We start from the raw sequence: 17,820 nt of genomic DNA on the forward strand, positions 1-17,820 counted from the left end.
TCATGATCAACTTGTTCTTAAGTAAATAAAATTCTCCTTTGTATGACAATTTACCATTATCTGTAAAAACAAATTATACATGTACACTTCACCCAGCAATTCCATTAGAATCACCATGATATCTAGCGATAGTGTCTGTTTTAAAAAAAAACATTATGGGGGGCACCTGGATAGCTCAGTCAGTTAAGTGTCTGACTTTGGCTCAGGTCATGATCTCATGGTTCTTCAGTTCAACCCTCATATTGGGCTCTCTGCCATCAGGATGGAGCCCACTTAGGATCCTCTGTACCCCTCTCTGCCCCTCCCCTGCTTGTGTGCTCTCTCACTCTCTAAAATAAAATAAAACATTAAAAAATAAAAAAAAACATTATGGTACAGAGTCAATTGGTGTACTGTTAGTCATATAAAAGAATGATGAAACTGTTCATAATCTGATGTGAAAAGATCTACTAGAAACATCATTAAGCAAAAGAAGCAAGGTGGAGATAACTATGTAGAGTATGCTAGTTGTGTAATAATAAACAGAGGGACAATATGTAGTCACATTTGATTGTAAATGAATGTTTAAAATTTCTAGAATGGTGCTTACAAAACCAACAACAGTGATTAACATTTGTGGGAGGGAAGGGAGTGCCATGCAAATAGAAGACAGAAGGAATGAGGGGAGAGGAGGGAAGAAGGAGAAGGAACAATTTTTTTTAAGGACAAAGTATAAAATAAACTTTGAGTAAAATAGTCTAGAAGCATGATATACTGGGAAAACTCATATTCCTTTGAAAACTCTGGCATTGCTATGGTACCCACATGCTTCCTAGTTCCTTCTGTCTTCCAGTTCTGCTGACCTTTTTTTCTGTGCTGTTTTACTTCCCATGCAATGTTGTCCCTCTGCCATCCTGTGTCACAGCTGTACATCATCCTGATTCATTTGGTCCCCAAAGCACCCGCACAAGGCTACTTGTAGAACATTATAGTCCAACAAACAAATCCAACTTGGATCCTGTTCTTTTTTTTTTTTTTAATTTTTTTAATGTTTATTTATTTTTTTTTTTGAGAGAGAGAGAGAGAGAGAGAGAGAGAGAGAGAGACAGAGCACGAGCAGAGGAGGGGCAGAGAGAGAGGGAGACAGAATCCAAAGCAGGATCCAGGCTCTGAGCTGTCAGCACAGAGCCCGATGTGGGGCTCGAACTCACGAGCTATAAGAGCATGACCCGAGCCAAAGTCAGCCGCTCAACCGACTGAGCCACCCAGTCTTAAAATTCCCTCAATCACTCCCTCTTCATGACTATTTCTCCACAGAGCCTTGGACCTGGGTACTTGTCTCCTTTTTGGTCTTCTCTCCTGTCCTCTAGTTGTTCCTCCCAAAATTTCCATGAGTTTCTTGGGCAAAGCAATTTGGCTCTCTTATGGGAGAGGGGCACCTTATGCCCCTCTTTGCCTCTCAGTCCAATCTAGAAGGATTCCACCAGCCAAACCAAAGCAGCCTTTAAGATATGTGTAGTGTGTGGTGTGCGTATGTGTTATATTTTTATTTTGAAATAATTTTAGATTTAACAAAGAAGTTGCAAAAGTAATACAGAAAGTTTCTGAATATCTGTCACCCTCATGTCCTTAGTGTTAACATCTTGCATAACTGTACATTTATCAAAGCTGGGAATTAACATGAGTGCAATATTGTTAAATTAATGATAGTCTTTATTTGGATTTCATCAGATTTTCCATTAATGTCCTCTTTCTGTTCCAGGATCCAATTCCAGATCCCACATTGCATTTAGTTATCACGTCTCCTTAAGTCTTCTCTGGCACTTTCTCAGTCTTTCCTTGTCCTCAAAATGTTGAAACTTTTGAAGAGTACTGAAACTTAGAAGAGTGCAGTCCTTTTGTAGCATGTCCTTTAGTTCATACCTGATGATATTTTACTGATTATTGAGGCTATGCATTTTTAGCTAAAAAACTTCCCTTGGAGGGTATATATTGTCAATGTGTAAAGTAGTTTCGGAATTGCTAACGCATAAACTTATGAGAAACAAGTTTACTAACCAGGGTACAGTACCTGGTGCAATTTTTTCTTTAACCTTACAGTAGACAGTCAAAATACTGGTTTCCAAAGTTACTCTTAGGTTAGTTCTTTTCTGCTCCATGCCCTGCAGTGTTCTTGTATTATTGACTCATAATACACTTAGGTTCACTTTTTTAAGTTTATTTATTTATTTTGAGAGGTGGGGGTAGGGACAGAGAGAGAGAATTTGTGCTATCAGCGCAGACCCTGATGTGGGTCTTGAACTCACAACCTGAGATCATGACCTGAGATGAAATTAAGAGTCGGTCGCTTAATCAACTGAGCCACCAAGGTACTCCCCTCTTTTTTTAAGTTTATTTTACTTAGGTTCATTTTTTAATAATATCTATTCCATTTTGGGTTTCCTTCATAGTCTGGTCGAATTTTTTTTTTTTTTTAATTTACACTAAGATGTGCTTTTAAACAAAGTATATTCTGTCCAGGAGAAAGATTCTATAGGTAGCTCACTTACAGCAGAGAGCAAACTAGGTTAGGTCCAAGGATGTAATTTGTCCACACAGAGGTTTTTGTTGTTGTTGTTGTTGTTGTTGTTGTTGTTTTAACAATTGTAAATTCCTTGCCAACATTGAAACGTTGGAAATTTCATACAGAAAGTCCAAACTGACAGCTTTGTTTAAAAAAATCATATCTACACTGATCCTGCCTTCCTATACATCAACATTTCCAACTCATAGGTCTGTTGTGGGACAAGGAGGCTCCCCTAGAGGACTTTAGGGGCTCCTGCAATTGAGAAAAGGTGCTCAGGAAGATGGAGTGAGGGACACCAGGAAAAGGCAAGATTACAACCCACGTCCACTGACCTGAGCATTCCTCTCAGTACACCACATTCCCTCTGAGCACTGATATCAAATTAATAAAGTTATACCCTTTCGGGGGGAAGTTTAGTAGGTATAGTGGCTGAAAATAGAGGCTGTGAAGTTTGATGGTAGTTCAAAGTTCAAACCCTGACCCTCTACTTAACTAATGTATGATTTTCCTGGTCTCTCTGGCTCCTTAGGACTTCAGTGGCATTATCCATAAGACAGTAATAACAACACTTTGCACCTTAGGATTGTTGTAAGGTATATCTAAGCTAATATCCCCCCTTTAGGCTTCTCAAACTGTATAACTGCCCAAATGTTGACTTATGTGTTGAAGAGTTCACTGCAGTTGCTACCTTACAGAAAAGACTGCTCTTCAGAAGGACAGTTTGTTATCAAGATCAGGAAACAACCAGAACATTGACAATTCTGACACAATGGAGCAGGTTCGAAATGAGGAAAAAGATACTCAAAGGGCTAAGTAGTGAGTGTGATGTGATGGGTTACTCTCCATTTAGACAGGAGAGATCATACCCACAGAAAAATGTTAGGCATCCAAGACAGAGCATGCTAGCCTAGAGAAAGATCCTGAGAGGAACAGCACATCTCTTCCTTACATATCAGATGGCCAGACTCTCCTCATCTTATTTTTTATTCAGGAAAACTGGAGTGGATCTCTTAGAGATATTGATCCCCTTTAATTCAGTGAGGCTATGGGCATTTGAGCTGGGAGTTGTGCAGTGTCAAAGTATTGATTCTGGGGCAAGTGGTCAGTAGCTATTTTGATGTAATTATTCCTCTGATTCATAAATTCTGCTGGACCAAAGCATCATGACAGTCAAAGCATTTATTGTCACACTTTGCCTTCATTCAACCAACTGTGAGTTAGGAAATGGGGAGTCTTTTGACATGTCTCTCTCACTCTAGGATTGTTGAACCAATTACTAATTCTACTTTTAAAACCTCTCACATCAGCCACTGCTGTGAATTTCTTTGCCACCATGCCAGTTTAGGTTACTATTCACTCTTCTGAATCCTGTTTCAGCCTACTTTAGCATTTCCTCTTCCTGGAACCCTTTTCCTTTGGTTCTCACCATTCAGATTTTAGTCCTACTGGCCTCCCCTGGCCACATTATTGTAAGTAGCCTCCTCCTGGTCACCAGATCAGATTTTCTCTTTTACGTCCTTAATTGCACTCGAAAATACCCCAAATCATCTTGTTTTTTTCATTGTTTATATTACACTAGAATATACCCTCCATGAGAGTATAGAGACTGTAATTGTCTTTTCCACCCTGTACCCCCACAATGTAGAAGTGTTTGGTATTGTTGAATGAATGAATAGATGAATGACCTCCTAATTTGTCTTCATATTCTGCCCTTGTAGAGTGAGGCAAGTGAGGCAGTGGTCTTAGGTACAAAATTTTAAGGGATGCCCAAAACCTCAGTAATCAAGATAAATCATATTTTAATGAACTAATTTTAAAAAATCAGAATAGGGGTCGCCTGGGTGGCTCAGTCTGTTAAGCGCCCGACTTTCGATTTTGGCTCAGGTCATGATCTCACAGTTTGTGAGTTTGAGCCCCATATCAGGCTCTGCACTGACAGCGTGGAGCCTGCTTGGGATTCTCTGTATGTCTGTCTCTCTTTCTCTCAAAATAAACATAAACATTTTTTTAAAAAATCAGAATAAATGCAAAATCGGTGTAAAAAACATCAAAATTTTAACTAAGGGCAGCATCTGCACTCCCACAATCCTGTTGTACTTTTCTCAAGCTCATCCCAGTCCTGGTTCCAGTAAAACTTTGTTCACAAAAACAGGCAGCTGGACTGTAGGCCACTATTTGTAGATTTGATTTTTCCAAGTCTTGCTTTAAAATATGACTTATCTTGGGGTGCCTGGGTGGCTCAGTTGGTTAAGCGACCGACTTCGGCTTGGGTCATGATCTTGCAGTTTGTGAGTTCGAGCCCCGTGTCGGGCTCTGTGCTGACAGCTCAGAGCCTGGAGCCTACTTCAGATTCTGTGTCTCCCTCTCTTTCTGCCCCTCCCCTGTTCATGCTCTGTCTCCCTCTGTCTCAAAAATAAATAAACTGTGTTTCCCCTTCTCTCTACCCCTTCCCTGCTTACGCTCTGTGTCTCTCTGTCTCTCAATAATAAAAAAACATTAAAAAAATTTTTTTGAATAAAAAATAAAATAAAATATGACTTATCTGAAAAAAAGTGAAATATTATTTATCTGGCTTACTGAGTGTTTTGGCAGGTCTTTAAATTTTGCATCCTAGGGACGCCTGGGTGGCTCAGTTGATTGAGGGTCCAACTTTGACTCAGGTCATGATCTCACGGTTCGTGAGTTCAAGCCCCGCGTCAGGCTCTGTGCTCACAGTTCAGAGCCTGGAGTCTGCTTTGGATTCTGTGTCTCCCTCGGTTCCTGCCCCTTCCCCACTCGTTCTCTCTGTCTCTCAAAAATAAATAAATGTAAAAAAAAATTAAATTTTGCATCCTAGGTGAGCGCCTTAGCGTTTCTCTCTAGTTGGGCCCTGCTTGTGGCTTTTTTTTTTTTTTTTTTTTTTTTTTTTTTTTTTTTTTTGCTTGTGGCTTTTAAATTATCTGTTCACAAAGAGCCAGAGTGGTCTCTTTACAGGCAAATCAGATCATATCACTCCATTGCTAATGGCTTTCCTTTGCACTTAATATATTTTCCAACTCTTTTTTTTATTAAGTTTTATTTATTTTGAGAGAGAGAGAGAGAGAGAGAGAGCGCGCGCGCGTGCGCACAAGCGGGGGAGGGGCGGGGGGAGAGAGAGAGAGAGAGAGAGAGAGAGAGAGAGAGAGAATCCCAAGCAGGCTCAGCACGGTCAGTTCTCGAACCTACGAACTGTGAGATCATGACCTGAGCCGTGATCAAGAGTCTAACGCTCAACTGAGCCACCCAGGCACCCCCCTTTGCACTTACCATAAAGTCCAAAATTCTTCGTGTGGCCTACACTTACAGTTCCTACAAATGCTGGTCCCTGCCTTGCTCTTGAACCTCATTCCCATTGCCTACTGACCTGCAGGGGCACCGGTTTGAACAAGCCAAATGCCCCACAATCTTCCTATAGAATATTCTCTGCCTAGAATATTCTCTTTTCCAAGATACACCTAAATACTGATACTTCCCTTTCCGGTTTCACATGTCAGCTGGACTTTAACATCTGTGGAAAGCCTGGCCTGACTGTCCAGCTTCCCCTGTCAGTTTTTCATAGCACCACGGTTTGTCCTTCATACACTTATCACATTTGCAATCATGTTTAGTGTGATGATGATTTGGTTAATGTCTGTCTGCTTACTTGATTGTAAACCGCAAGGAGCAGAGATTATGACAGTCTCTTTATTCAGTTGTTTCTGTCATCTGTACTCTATCACATGCCTTGTACGTACGTAGTAAGTGCTTAATAAACACCCAACTCAGTGATCTGGGGCATAATAAATTTTCAACAAATGTTTGCAAAAGTATTATTAGAAAAGTAACTCAGCATGTGAAAGCAAGAAGAAAAGCAAATGAACTTTCCAGGCACTTTAATGAACTTCCAATTAGTTCCCACTGTTTTGCTTGCTTTTTAGGCTGTGACTTCTTTGATCTCAGGCTGCAATCCTATGCTTACCTTTATCATATCTGTAGCTTCCAAAGCATCTATCCTAACTGCACAGCACCCTGATGATTTTATGATGTTCAACAAGTGTCAAAGATAAGTGGATCAAGTATCCTTTCAATTAATGCCATACTGAGCTTTTCTCCATAAATAATGGCTGCTCACACTGAAAAGGCAGTTTGATTTTCTATAACTATTTCCCTATGATTATTCTATATCAAATTCAGAAAATGGAAGATGTTCAACATATTTCATTTCCCGTGAATGTGGTTTGCCCAAGAAGGAAGAACTGAACCCATGAAAGGGTAGTGGGTTTTCGATTCCATGAGATTCTTTTTTTTTTTTTTAATTTTTTAAAATGTTTATTTATTTTTGAGACAGAGAGAGACAGAGCATGAACTGGGGAGGGTCAGAGAGAGAGGGAGACGCAGAATCTGAAGCAGGCTCCAGGCTCTGAGCTGTCAGCACAGAGCCCGAAGCGGGGCTCAAACTCACAGACTGTGAGATCATGACCTGAGCCAAAGTCGGAAGCTCAACTGACTGAGCCACCCAGGCGCCCCTAGATTCCATGAGATTCTAATTGTATGGTCTAGCCCTCTGTAGATTGGGCTCCATAAATGACTCTGATGCTAACCACACATAAAATGACATTTGGAAACTGCTGATTTTGTTCAGTCTTATTTTTAAAAAAAATTTTAAATGTTTATTTGGGGAGAGAGAGGGGAGAGAGAGAAAGAGAGAACAAGTGGGAGAGGGGCAGAGAGAGAGGGAGAGACAGAATCGCAAGCAGGCTCTTTTCCGCCAGCACAGAGCCCAACATGGGGCTCAGTTTCACGAACTGGCTCCGTTGGTTGAGTGTCCAACTTCTGCTCAGGTCATGACCTCCAGTTAGTGGGTTCCAGCCCTGCATTCGGCTCTGTGCTGACAGCTCAGAGCCTGGAGCCTGCTTTGGATTCTGTGTCTCCCTCTCTCTCTGCCCCTCCCCTGCTTATGCTCTCTCTCTGTGTCTCAAAAAATAAAATAATAAATGTTAAAACAAAACAAAACAAAAAGACAGTACTTTCTAGGTAGGTGTTCACTTCATGGGGTCTGATCTCTGGCACTGGAAGCAATATTTAGACATTGTTTCCCCCCATAAGTCATCATATTCACATCTCATATATACACATCTCTAACAGTCCTACCTCTGGCCTTTTTCGAGGACACTAGGGTACCAGTGATGTGAAACAAAACTATCTGGAAAAATTGGGGGGGACTCTACTCTCTTCTCAGTAATGAGAAACAAATGTGGACTATGCTGTTTTCTCCTTACAGTGAATATTTTTTATCTTTAAAAAGTTGTAATAAAATGCACATAAAACTCACCATTTTAATAATTTAAAACACTTTCATTTTTACAACAGTTTTAGATTTACATAAAAATTGAGCAGATGGTACAGAGAATCCTCATACACCTTCTCCCCTGCATTGTTTCTCCTCAGGTTACCATTTTGCATTAGTATGGCATATTTGTTATAGTAAATGAACCAATACTGATAGACTGTTATTAACTAAAGTCCATGGTGTACATTAATGTTCCCTCCTTGTGTTGTACAGTTCTACTATAGATTTTGACAAATGCATAATGTCATTTATCCATCATTACAGTATCACACAAAATAGTTTCATAACCCGAAAAATCCCATCCTCTACCTATTCATCATTCCTTCCTCTCCACCAATCACTGGCAACCACTGATCTTTGTACTCTCTCCATGGTTTTACTTTTCTAGAATGTCATATAGTTGGATCAGACAGTATGTAGTCTTTTCATTTTGACTTCTTCCACGTAGCAATATTCATTTAAGTTTCCTCCGCATCTCTCATAGCTTGGTAGTATACTTCTTTTTAGCACTGAATAATAATCCATTGTGTGGATGTACCACAGTTTGTTTATCCAGTCACTTATTGAAGGGCATGTTAGTTGCTTCTAGGTTTGGGTGATTATGAATAAAGCTGCAGTAAATATTCTTGTATAAGCTTTGTGTAGACAAAAGTTTTCAACTCAATTGGTTAAATACCTAGGGTGTGATTGCTTCATCATAGGGTAAAACTATGTTTAGCTTTGTAAGAAACTGCCAAACTGTCTTCCAAAGGGGTTTTGCCATTTTGAATTCTTACCAGCAATGAATGAGCGTTCCTGTTGTTTCTCATCCTTACCAGCATTTGGTATTGTCAGCTTTTTGGAGTTTAGCCATTCTAATAGGTATGTAGTGGTATCATCTTAACCACTTTTTAATAAAATTTTGAATATTGATTTCTATTTAAAAAAATTTTTTTTGAGAGAGCGAGTACATATGTACACACATGCAAGTGGTGGAGGGGCAGAAGGGGAGGGAGGGAGAGACTCTTAATTAAATCTCTCAGCTTAGAGCCTGGCACAGGGCTTGATCTCATGACTATGATATCATGACCTCAGATGAAGTCAAGAGCTGGTCGCTTAATGGACTGAGCTACCCAGGCACCCCCATCTTAACCCTTTTTAAGTGCATAATTCAGTGGCATTAAGTACATTCATAGTGTTGTAGAATCATCACCACCGTCCATTCTCAGAACTCTTGTCATCTAGCAAAAGTGAAACTTTTATACCTATTAAGATAATTCCCCATTCTTCCCTGTCCCCAGCCTCTGGTTTTCTCTCCCTATGAATTCTACTTTCTGTTTTTACAAGTTTGTCCACTCTAAATACCTCATGTAAATGGAATCATATACAGTATTTGTCTTTTTGTGACTGGCTTATTTCACTTAGCATAATGTCCTCAAGGTTCATCCATATTTTACCATAAGTCATTCCTTTCTTTTTAAGGCTGAATAATATTCCATTATTATTTATCCATTCATCCATCACTGATGGACACTTGGGTTCCCACCATACTTTAACTATTGAATAACACTGCTATGAACATGGGTGTACAAATACATAAGAATTGCTGGATTATATGATGATTCTATTATTATTTATCCATTCATCCATCACTGATGGACACTTGGGTTCCCACCATACTTTAACTATTGAATAACACTGCTATGAACATGGGTGTACAAATACATAAGAATTGCTGGATTATATGATGATTCTATTTTAACTTTTTGAGGATCCTCCATATTGTTTTGCACAGTGGCTGTACCATTTCACATTTCTACAAGAGTGTACAATGGTTCCAATTTTCTTTTTCCTTTCTTTTCCTTCCTTCCTTCCTTCCTTCCTTCCTTCCTTCCTTCCTTCCTCCTTCCTTCCTTTCTCCCCTGTCTCCCTCCCTCCCTTCCTTTCGAATGTGTGATGGTACAATCTTAGGGCAGCAAGAGTTAGGGGAAAAGGAATGTGAGGCAGGGAAGAAGAGAAAGCAAATACAAGCTGTTGTATTAGCAGTCTGGCCAGTTTCACAATGAAACATGGATGACTGCTCATTCACATAGGATATATTTCTAACAGGCTCTTTGGAACTAGAGTGTTTTCAAACAGTCTATCAAGGAGAGAAATTATCAAGCAACTCCTTTCCATCTCCTATGCCTCAGTGGTCAAAGTTTGCCACATGGTACATTAACTTCCCTGTACTTCTTGGTTGTGCAGCCCAGCTTGTCCAGGTAGCTGCTGCAGAAACCAGATACTACACCTTACATTAAGACACCTCATTAAAAGGTTCAAATTTCTTCACGTCCTTATCAATACTTATTTTCTGGTTTTTATTTTTTTCCTTTTCATAGTGGCCATCCTAATGAATGTGAAGTTGCATCTTGTTGTTTTGTCCTGAGAGTGAATTTTAATGATACACATACTGGCTGTCAATATCAGGCCAGATAGAAGTAATTTATAGGAGATCTGCCTTTCCATTAGAAATCATTAGAACTTGATCATTTTCTATTTTGGGATAAAGCAAATCTGTCTATAAACTTCTGTAGGGAAGTTAATTTGGGCATTAGGCTGATAATTTATTTATTTATTTATTTTAGAGATTCTTTTATTGTTGTCCAACTTTCTTTCCCTTTAAATTTTGTTTCCTTTATTACATCAGGCATTTGTTTTATGCAACATTTGTATATGGCTCAATTGTGTGCGTGTGTGTGTGTGTGTGTGTGCGTGTGTGTGTGTGTGTGTGTGTGTGTGTGTGTGTGTGTGTATCGGTTCCAGGTTTTACTGGAGTGTGTTATAAATGTGCTCAAATTCTAGCTCCCATGGCATAACCTCAACCACCCATTCAGAGTCCCCCTATTTACCAGGGAATCTTTAGGGAGAGCGTTTGCTTTGTCAGCTCTAGAATCAGTTTTGCCTCTGTCTCTGCTCCTGTGTAGCTGCAGGCACAGGCTTCTATCCAGCCAGAGCCCCTGCTCATTCTACCAGTCATCACCTGCAGTCCTGGGCCACTGGCCCTTTGCGATCTTAGCTTCTACCGGTTTCCTAAACACTGGCCCCCACCACCAGTGGCTGCATAAGGGAAAGAGGGGTGAGTCTGAGAAAGTGCTCTCTTTCTATGCTTCTTATTTCTTTTTCTTTCCTTGTTGCAATGACTTCCATTAAGTTCCAGAACTTCCAGTACTGTGCTGAAAAGGAGTAGTGAGAGTAGGTGTCCTTGATTTCTGCCTGATTTTAGAGGGAAAAGATTCAGTCTTTTACTGTTAAGTATGCTGTTAGCAGTAGGTTTTTGTTTTTGTTTTTATAGATACTTTTTACCAAGTTGAGGAAATTTCCCTCTATCTTTGGTTGGCTGAGAGTTGTTGTTGTTTTCTTTTTTTAAATTTTATTTTTGGGGTGCCTGGGTGGCTCAGTCGGTTAAGCGTCCGACTTGGACTCAGGTCCGTGAGTTCGAGCCCCGCGTTGGGCTCTGGGCTGATGGCTCGGAGCCTGGAACCTGCTTCTGATTCTGTGTCTCCCTCTCTCTCTGCCCCTCCCCCGTTCATGCTCTGTCTCTCTCTGTCTCAAAAATAAATAAACTTTAAAAAAAAATTAAATTTTTATTTTTTATTTTTTATTTTTTTAAATTTACATCCAAATTAGTTAGCATATAGTGCAACAATGATTTCAGGAGTAGATTCCTTAGTGTCCCTTACCCATTTAGCCCATCCCCCCTCCCACAACCCCTCCAATAACCCTCTGTTTGTTCTCCATATTTATGAGTCCCTTCTGTTTTGTCCCCCTCCATGTTTTTATATTATTTTTGTTTCCCTTCCCTTATGTTCATCTGTTTTGTCTCTTAAAGTCCTCATATAAGTGAAGTCATATGGTTTTTGTCTTTAACTGACTAATTTCACTTAGCACAGTACCCTCCAGTTCCATCCATGTAGCTGCAAATGGTAAGATTTCCTTCTTTTTGATTGCCGAGTAATACTCCATTGCATATATATATACCACATCTTCTTTATCCATTCATCCATCGATGGACATTTGGGCTCTTTCCATATTTTGGCTATTGTTAATAGTGCTGCTATAAACATGGGGGTGCATGTGTCCCTTCGAAACAGCACACCTGTATCCCATGGATAAATGCCTAGTAGTGCAATTGCTGGGTCGTAGGGTAGTTCTATTTTTAGTTTTTTGAGGAACCTCCATACTGTTTTCCAGAGTGGCTGCACCAGCTTGCAGTCCCACGTTGCCTTTTTTTTTTCTTTGAATGGATGTTGTGTTTGGTCAAATGCTTTTTCTGTGTTAGGCCCCCTTTCTGAGTCCACATTTCTGATTCCAGCAAATTCCTCTTTCCAAAGTGATTGTCATTAGGAATTTCTACTTTCTATTTCTTTTTTTTTAATCTTTATTTATTTTTGAGAGAGAGAGAGAGCGCATGATCTGGGAGATGCAGAGAAGGCGGGAGTGGGGGACGGACAGAGGATCCAAAGCGGCTGCATGCTGACAGCAGAGAGCCCAATGTGGGGCTTGAACCAGGAACCATGAGATTATGATCTGAGCTAAAGTCAAATGCTCAACTGACTGAGCCACGCAGGTGCCCCAGGGAATTTCTACTTTCTTTAGGCAATCACCACCTGTGCCCAAAATGGCTTGGCTGGAGGCCCTCAAAAGTCCATCACTTCAAAATAGACTAGCCTTGAAAATCAGTGTATTTTCAAAGTTAGAAGTATTTGTTCTTGGAGTGCGTGGCTGGCTCAGTTGGTAAGGCATGCAACTCTAGACCTCAAGGTAGTGAGTTCAAGCCCCACTTTGGGTGTGGAGCCTACTTAAAAAAAAAAAAAAAGAAAAAGTCTTGGTTCTTAACTCCACCTGCAGAACAAAATCAACACAGTTGATGCTAAATTTCATCCAGTCTTGGCCAGTTTCATTTTTATGATCACTTCAATTTAAGGAACCTTAAGCTGGGTCCTGAAACACTTGACTGCAGTCTTTGAGACCTCAGCAAGTGCTCAAACAAAAGTACATATTCACAAAAACAAGCAATAAGTTACACTGAAGAGTGCTCATGAAACACTTGTTTTGCAGGATTTTGTTGGTAGGAGTTTGTGAAATGCTGGTTAAAGAAGGTTAAATAGGATTGTTTATCATAGGAGGTCTCAGAGCTTTTGGTATGCTAATGTGTATTATAAATCTTCCAAGAGGAGAAATATAGGGGGACTTGGTTCCTAAATTTCTTTGATTATGGAAGTGTTTTATTTTAGAACATCTTCTGGGTAAATAGCTTTGGAAAATGCTATAGGTAAAAGCAGTCTAAATTCATAGAGAGAAAAGAATGATTTTTTTCCTAATCAAAAAAATGTAACACAGGCTAACAGATAACAACTGTGTCTCAATTTTTTCATTATAGTACAACACTGAAGTACACCAAGTTTAAATTTAGTGTTCAGGTTGTTTGTTTTCCCTATCAATAAGATGAGGAGATTGATTTGCATTCAAGGCCTATTCAGGTACCCTTTCAGATTAATGGAAAAGTGTGGCCCAAATGAATCTTGACAGAAAATAACTTTGTTTTTATTTATTCTATTTTTATTTTATTGTTTATTTATTTTCGAGAGAAACAGAGACAGAGTGTGAGTGGGGGAGGGGCAGAGAACAAGGGAGACACACAATCCAAAGCAGGATCCAGGCTCTGAGCTGTCAGCACAGAGCTGATGTGGGGCTCCAACTCACGGACTGGACTGGGGGATCATGACCTGAGCCAAAATCAGACACTTAGCCAACTGAGCCACCCAGGCGCCCAAGCAGAAAACAACTTTGAAATGGCAGTTTTTAGTTTCTGCTTGTGTCCTGAGATAACAAAACACTTTTATAATGACACCCCAGTTACATTTAGATTTGATTATTTGCATTACTGTATTTACCTCAAGACACTGAAGTTCTGAGCGGGAGTCTGGGTTCCGGAGTCAAACTGCCTGAGTTCAAAGTCTAGCTTGCTGTTATTCCCTCCTCATAAGTTATGAGACCTGGATCAAGCCACTGAACTCCTTTGTTTCCATTTTTACAGTTTACAAGTACTTTCATAAGTTTTACAATTTACAAGTCTTGTAACAAACCTAAGTAGGGCAAATAATTTTATCATTGCCAATTGACACTGGTGGAAATTTCTTAGAATGTATAAGTGACTTGCCCAGGTTCATAGATAGAGCTGATAAATGAGGCCACAGTGACTCAAAATCAGGTATTCATTTAGACTTTAATACTTGGGGGCATTTTTTCACTTTATTATATATTGTCTCCCAACAATAGATTAAAATGGCATATTTGTCACCTGGGTGGCTCAGTCTGTTGAGTGTCTGACTTGGGCTCAGGTCATGATCTCACGGTTTGTGAGTTCCAGCCCCGCATCAGGCTTGCTACTGTTGGCACAGAGCCCACTTTGGATCCTCTGTCCCCCTCTCTCTGCCCCTTCCCTGATCATACTCTCTCTCTAAACAATGAATGTACATTTAAAGAAATGGCATATTTGCCATTCCACAATGGAATGAATAGATTATATGAGTACAATTTTGGGGGCACTGGGGAGGCTCAGTTGGTTAAGCACCTGGCTCTTGATTTCCCTTCAGGTCATGATTTCATGGTTTGTGAAATGGGCTCTGCACTGACAGCACAGAGCCTGCATGGGGTTCCCTCTCCCTGCTTCTAGGTCTCCAGCTCCCTCTGTGCATATTCTCTCTCAAAACAAACAAACAAAAAAAACCCACCAAAACTTTGCATACAAATAAATAGGTTTAAGATATAGTTGGGATAGTTTATGAAGATTCCTTAATGAAGTGTGCAGGAATGTGGGAAGACAACTTTCATAACTTTTATTGATCACCTACTATATGTCAGATGCTATTCTACACGATGCTATTTTACATGATTCTTAATTCTCACAACAGCACTTTAGGTTTTAAGAATTTAGGCTTTCCAAGATAACTGAATGATCCCAAGACACACAGAACATAAGTTCTCTATCCTCATTGTGGTGCAGGAATCTACACGTGATAAAATGTGTGATAGAATTATATACACAACATATAAATGTCAAGTCCCTGCTTTTGACAGTGTACTAAACTTATGTAACATGTAACTGTTGGGGGAAACTGAGTAAATTGGACCTGCCCTACCTTTGAGGAGTATTGGTCAGGTATTTTACAGAAGTCCCTCAATTTGAGTTTGTCCAATTTTTTTTTTTTTTTTTTTTGACAGATAAGGGTTATGGATAGGTTTTGGGGAAGCAGACCACAGAGGTCTGTACTGTATTTGCAACTGTGAATCTAATAATTATTTTTAAATAAAAAGATTAAAAATGCATTGCTAGTGGGTATGCTTAATAAATTTACTTGACTATAGTCTTTTCTGGTCTCACAACACCCCCACACACCTATTAACATTTCACATAACTTGACTTGTTTGGGATGGGGATAAGACACTAATTTATATGCTTCCAGCATAGAACTCTTAGGTGGCACTTCTGTTCAACAAAAAGATCTGGGAATGGCGGCGTGCAATAGACATCGGGTCCAAAGGTCGTTTGGTTTCTCCCAGTCCAGACCAGAGGTTTTTCAGAATGCTTACTTGTAGACTAGAGCCGTGGCTCAAACCCTGGGTCTCCTTACGGCCACCGCCAAACAGCTGCACCACTCCTGCAGGGAACCGTCCAGATGCAGCTGGAAACGCCGCAAAGGGCCTCGGCGCGTCTCACACAAGACCCACGGGCCGGGGTCCCCGCCTAGCGGAAACACAGGGAGCCCAACCCCCACCGCCAGGAGCAAGGGAGCGGGGCGGGGCTCAGGCATCGGCCACTCCCCACACTCAGGAAAAAAAAAAACTGGGACATTGCGGACGCGAAGCTGGCGGGACCCAGGGCGCGTGGCAAGCGCGAGCCCTCCCGCGCATGCTCCAGCCGCTCGCCGCCCGCCCCCTCTCCGGGTCCCGCCTCTTTCGTTCGCTGTCCCCCTCCCCCGCCAACCTCCCTCTGAGCTTGGTCCCTCCGGGCGCGCGGCCGACGTCCCGCGTGCGTGCCGGCGCCTGACTTCACTTCCGGCTAACGCGCTCCGCTTGCCCCCTGGCCCCGGATGGTGACTGGCGGTGGTGCTGAACCTCCCGGGACTGTCACTGAGCCGCTTCCCAGTGTGATTGTGCTGAGCGCAGGCCGGAAGATGGCGGCTGCGGCTGCGGCGGCCTCGGGCTCGGGCTGCTCCTCGGCGGCGGGGGCGGGAGCGGCCGGGGTCTCGGAGTGGCTGGTGCTGCGGGACGGCTGCATGCGCTGCGACGCCGAAGGGCTGCACAGCCTCTCCTACCACCCGGCGCTCAACGCCATCCTGGCCGTCACCAGTCGCGGGACCATCAAAGTCATCGACGGCACCTCGGGGGCCACTCTGCAGGCCTCAGCGCTCAGCGGTGAGTGTGCGGCACGCCGGGCGGGGGCCGGGCCCGCCGCGGGAGGAGCGGGGCCCGCGGGATGCCGGAGAAGGAAGCCGCCCAGCCCCGGGGCTTGGCCTTGGGAGGAGGGGAAGCGGCGTGACGGGAATGGGGTAGCGCTGGGCAGGGCTGGGGGGCTCAGGCCTGTCTGTGACCCGAGGCCCGGAAGCTGATGGAGGAGGACCGTAGGACTTGGCTTTTTCAGCGGCTGCAGCTGGGAAGAAAAGACTGGCGAGTCGGGGAGTGGTGGGAGTTGCCTTCGGGCCTTGAGCGTCCGGTGTAGGTTGGTCCTCTGGGAGAGGTGAGGAGGCCTCGGAGCTCTGCACCTGAGAAGGCCAGACGCCCGGTCGGTCCTGGAGAAGGTGTTGGTGATGCCTTCTGCTAGATCAGAGAGCCAGCGGGTCGCAGGGTTGGGCCCGACGTGAGAGCCTGGTGGCCAGAGGCGAGCGTCGGAGCCAGCATGTAAGCCCTCCCCTCTGGTAGAGAGAAGTGAATACTCGACTGTTCGTAGGATCCGCAGGTGCAGGGATGTACCGCGGGCTTCGCACCGGGGGTGGGGGTGGGGTGCGCCTGGAGTGGGGGTGGGGAGACAAGTAGGCGGTCCAGCTGCCTGAACGGTTCCGTCGAAGACTTTAGGACGGACGCCATGGAAGACTAGACCTTGTTCCCTAGTTCGGGGCTTCCAACTTCTGTTCCCCAGTGATGAGAAGCTCAGGACCTGCGGTGTATGAAATACAGATTCCTTTGGCTTCGTAATGAGGTGAAACTTAAGGTCCTCTCTACTTGTTTTACCACAGCAGGCCGAAAGTTGGGATTTGGAGGTATGTCTGGATCTCACCAGTGGAGGAGAACTGTTCTGGGTGATGTAAACGTTGTTCCAGGGACGAGACTCCATGCATTATTAGGTGAACGCTCAGTGGACTGGAGTGGAGTTGTTTGGAATTGTCCTGGCCAAGTTAGTTATGTTTGGCTGAGATGACATTTCATTTGCGGTGAAGTGATGTGTGGCTTAATTTAGATGTTATAAATTGAGATTGAAAAGTTAGTGTATGAGTGAGTTAGACTTCTGCATAGAGATATAATGTATATGACTGTGTGCATTTAGCCAACGAAATGAGTTATGTGGTATATCAATTCACTTGTAACATGCGCAAATATGGACAGGTCATTATTCTAGTGTAGTAAGGCACATAAGAGTTAATGGCAATGTAGGGATAGAAAAATAAAATAAGAGATTTAACTTCTGTGGATGTGAGAGATGTGAAAGAAATGGATTGTATACAGCTACAGAATATAAACCCGGATCCTGTCTAAGATATGTCTAAGAGAAAGTTTGGATTGTAGGCTTGTAATTTTTCTTTTCTTGGCTTAGGTAAAGGACAGGAGGGGTGTCCCAGATGTAGCAATTCACAGTAACTGCAATATGGAGGTAACAACTTGTCACTATGTAGAGAGGGAGATACTCACT

General features: G+C 42.3%; 1 protein-coding gene across 13 annotated transcripts in view; it reads left to right on the forward strand.

Annotated features, from left to right (window-relative positions):
- Window positions 1-15,890: 15,890 nt before the first annotated feature.
- BIRC6 (baculoviral IAP repeat containing 6) overlaps window positions 15,891-17,820 on the forward strand; it is a 224,446-nt gene continuing 222,516 nt past the window's right edge. For 12 of the 13 annotated variants that reach the window (XM_078444805.2, XM_078444808.2, XM_078444807.2 and 9 more), the window contains exon 1: window positions 15,896-16,331. In XM_078444805.2, the coding sequence (XP_078300931.1) occupies window positions 16,007-16,331 (325 nt within the window). In that variant the 5' untranslated portion in view covers window positions 15,896-16,006. Of the gene's footprint in view, window positions 16,332-17,820 lie in introns of all 13 variants that reach the window. The other variant, XR_013554777.2, reaches the window with a different exon arrangement.

Source organism: Panthera onca, chromosome A3 (assembly GCF_046562875.1).
Source record: "Panthera onca isolate mPanOnc1 chromosome A3, mPanOnc1 haplotype 2, whole genome shotgun sequence".
NCBI classification, from domain to species: Eukaryota; Metazoa; Chordata; class Mammalia; order Carnivora; family Felidae; genus Panthera; species Panthera onca.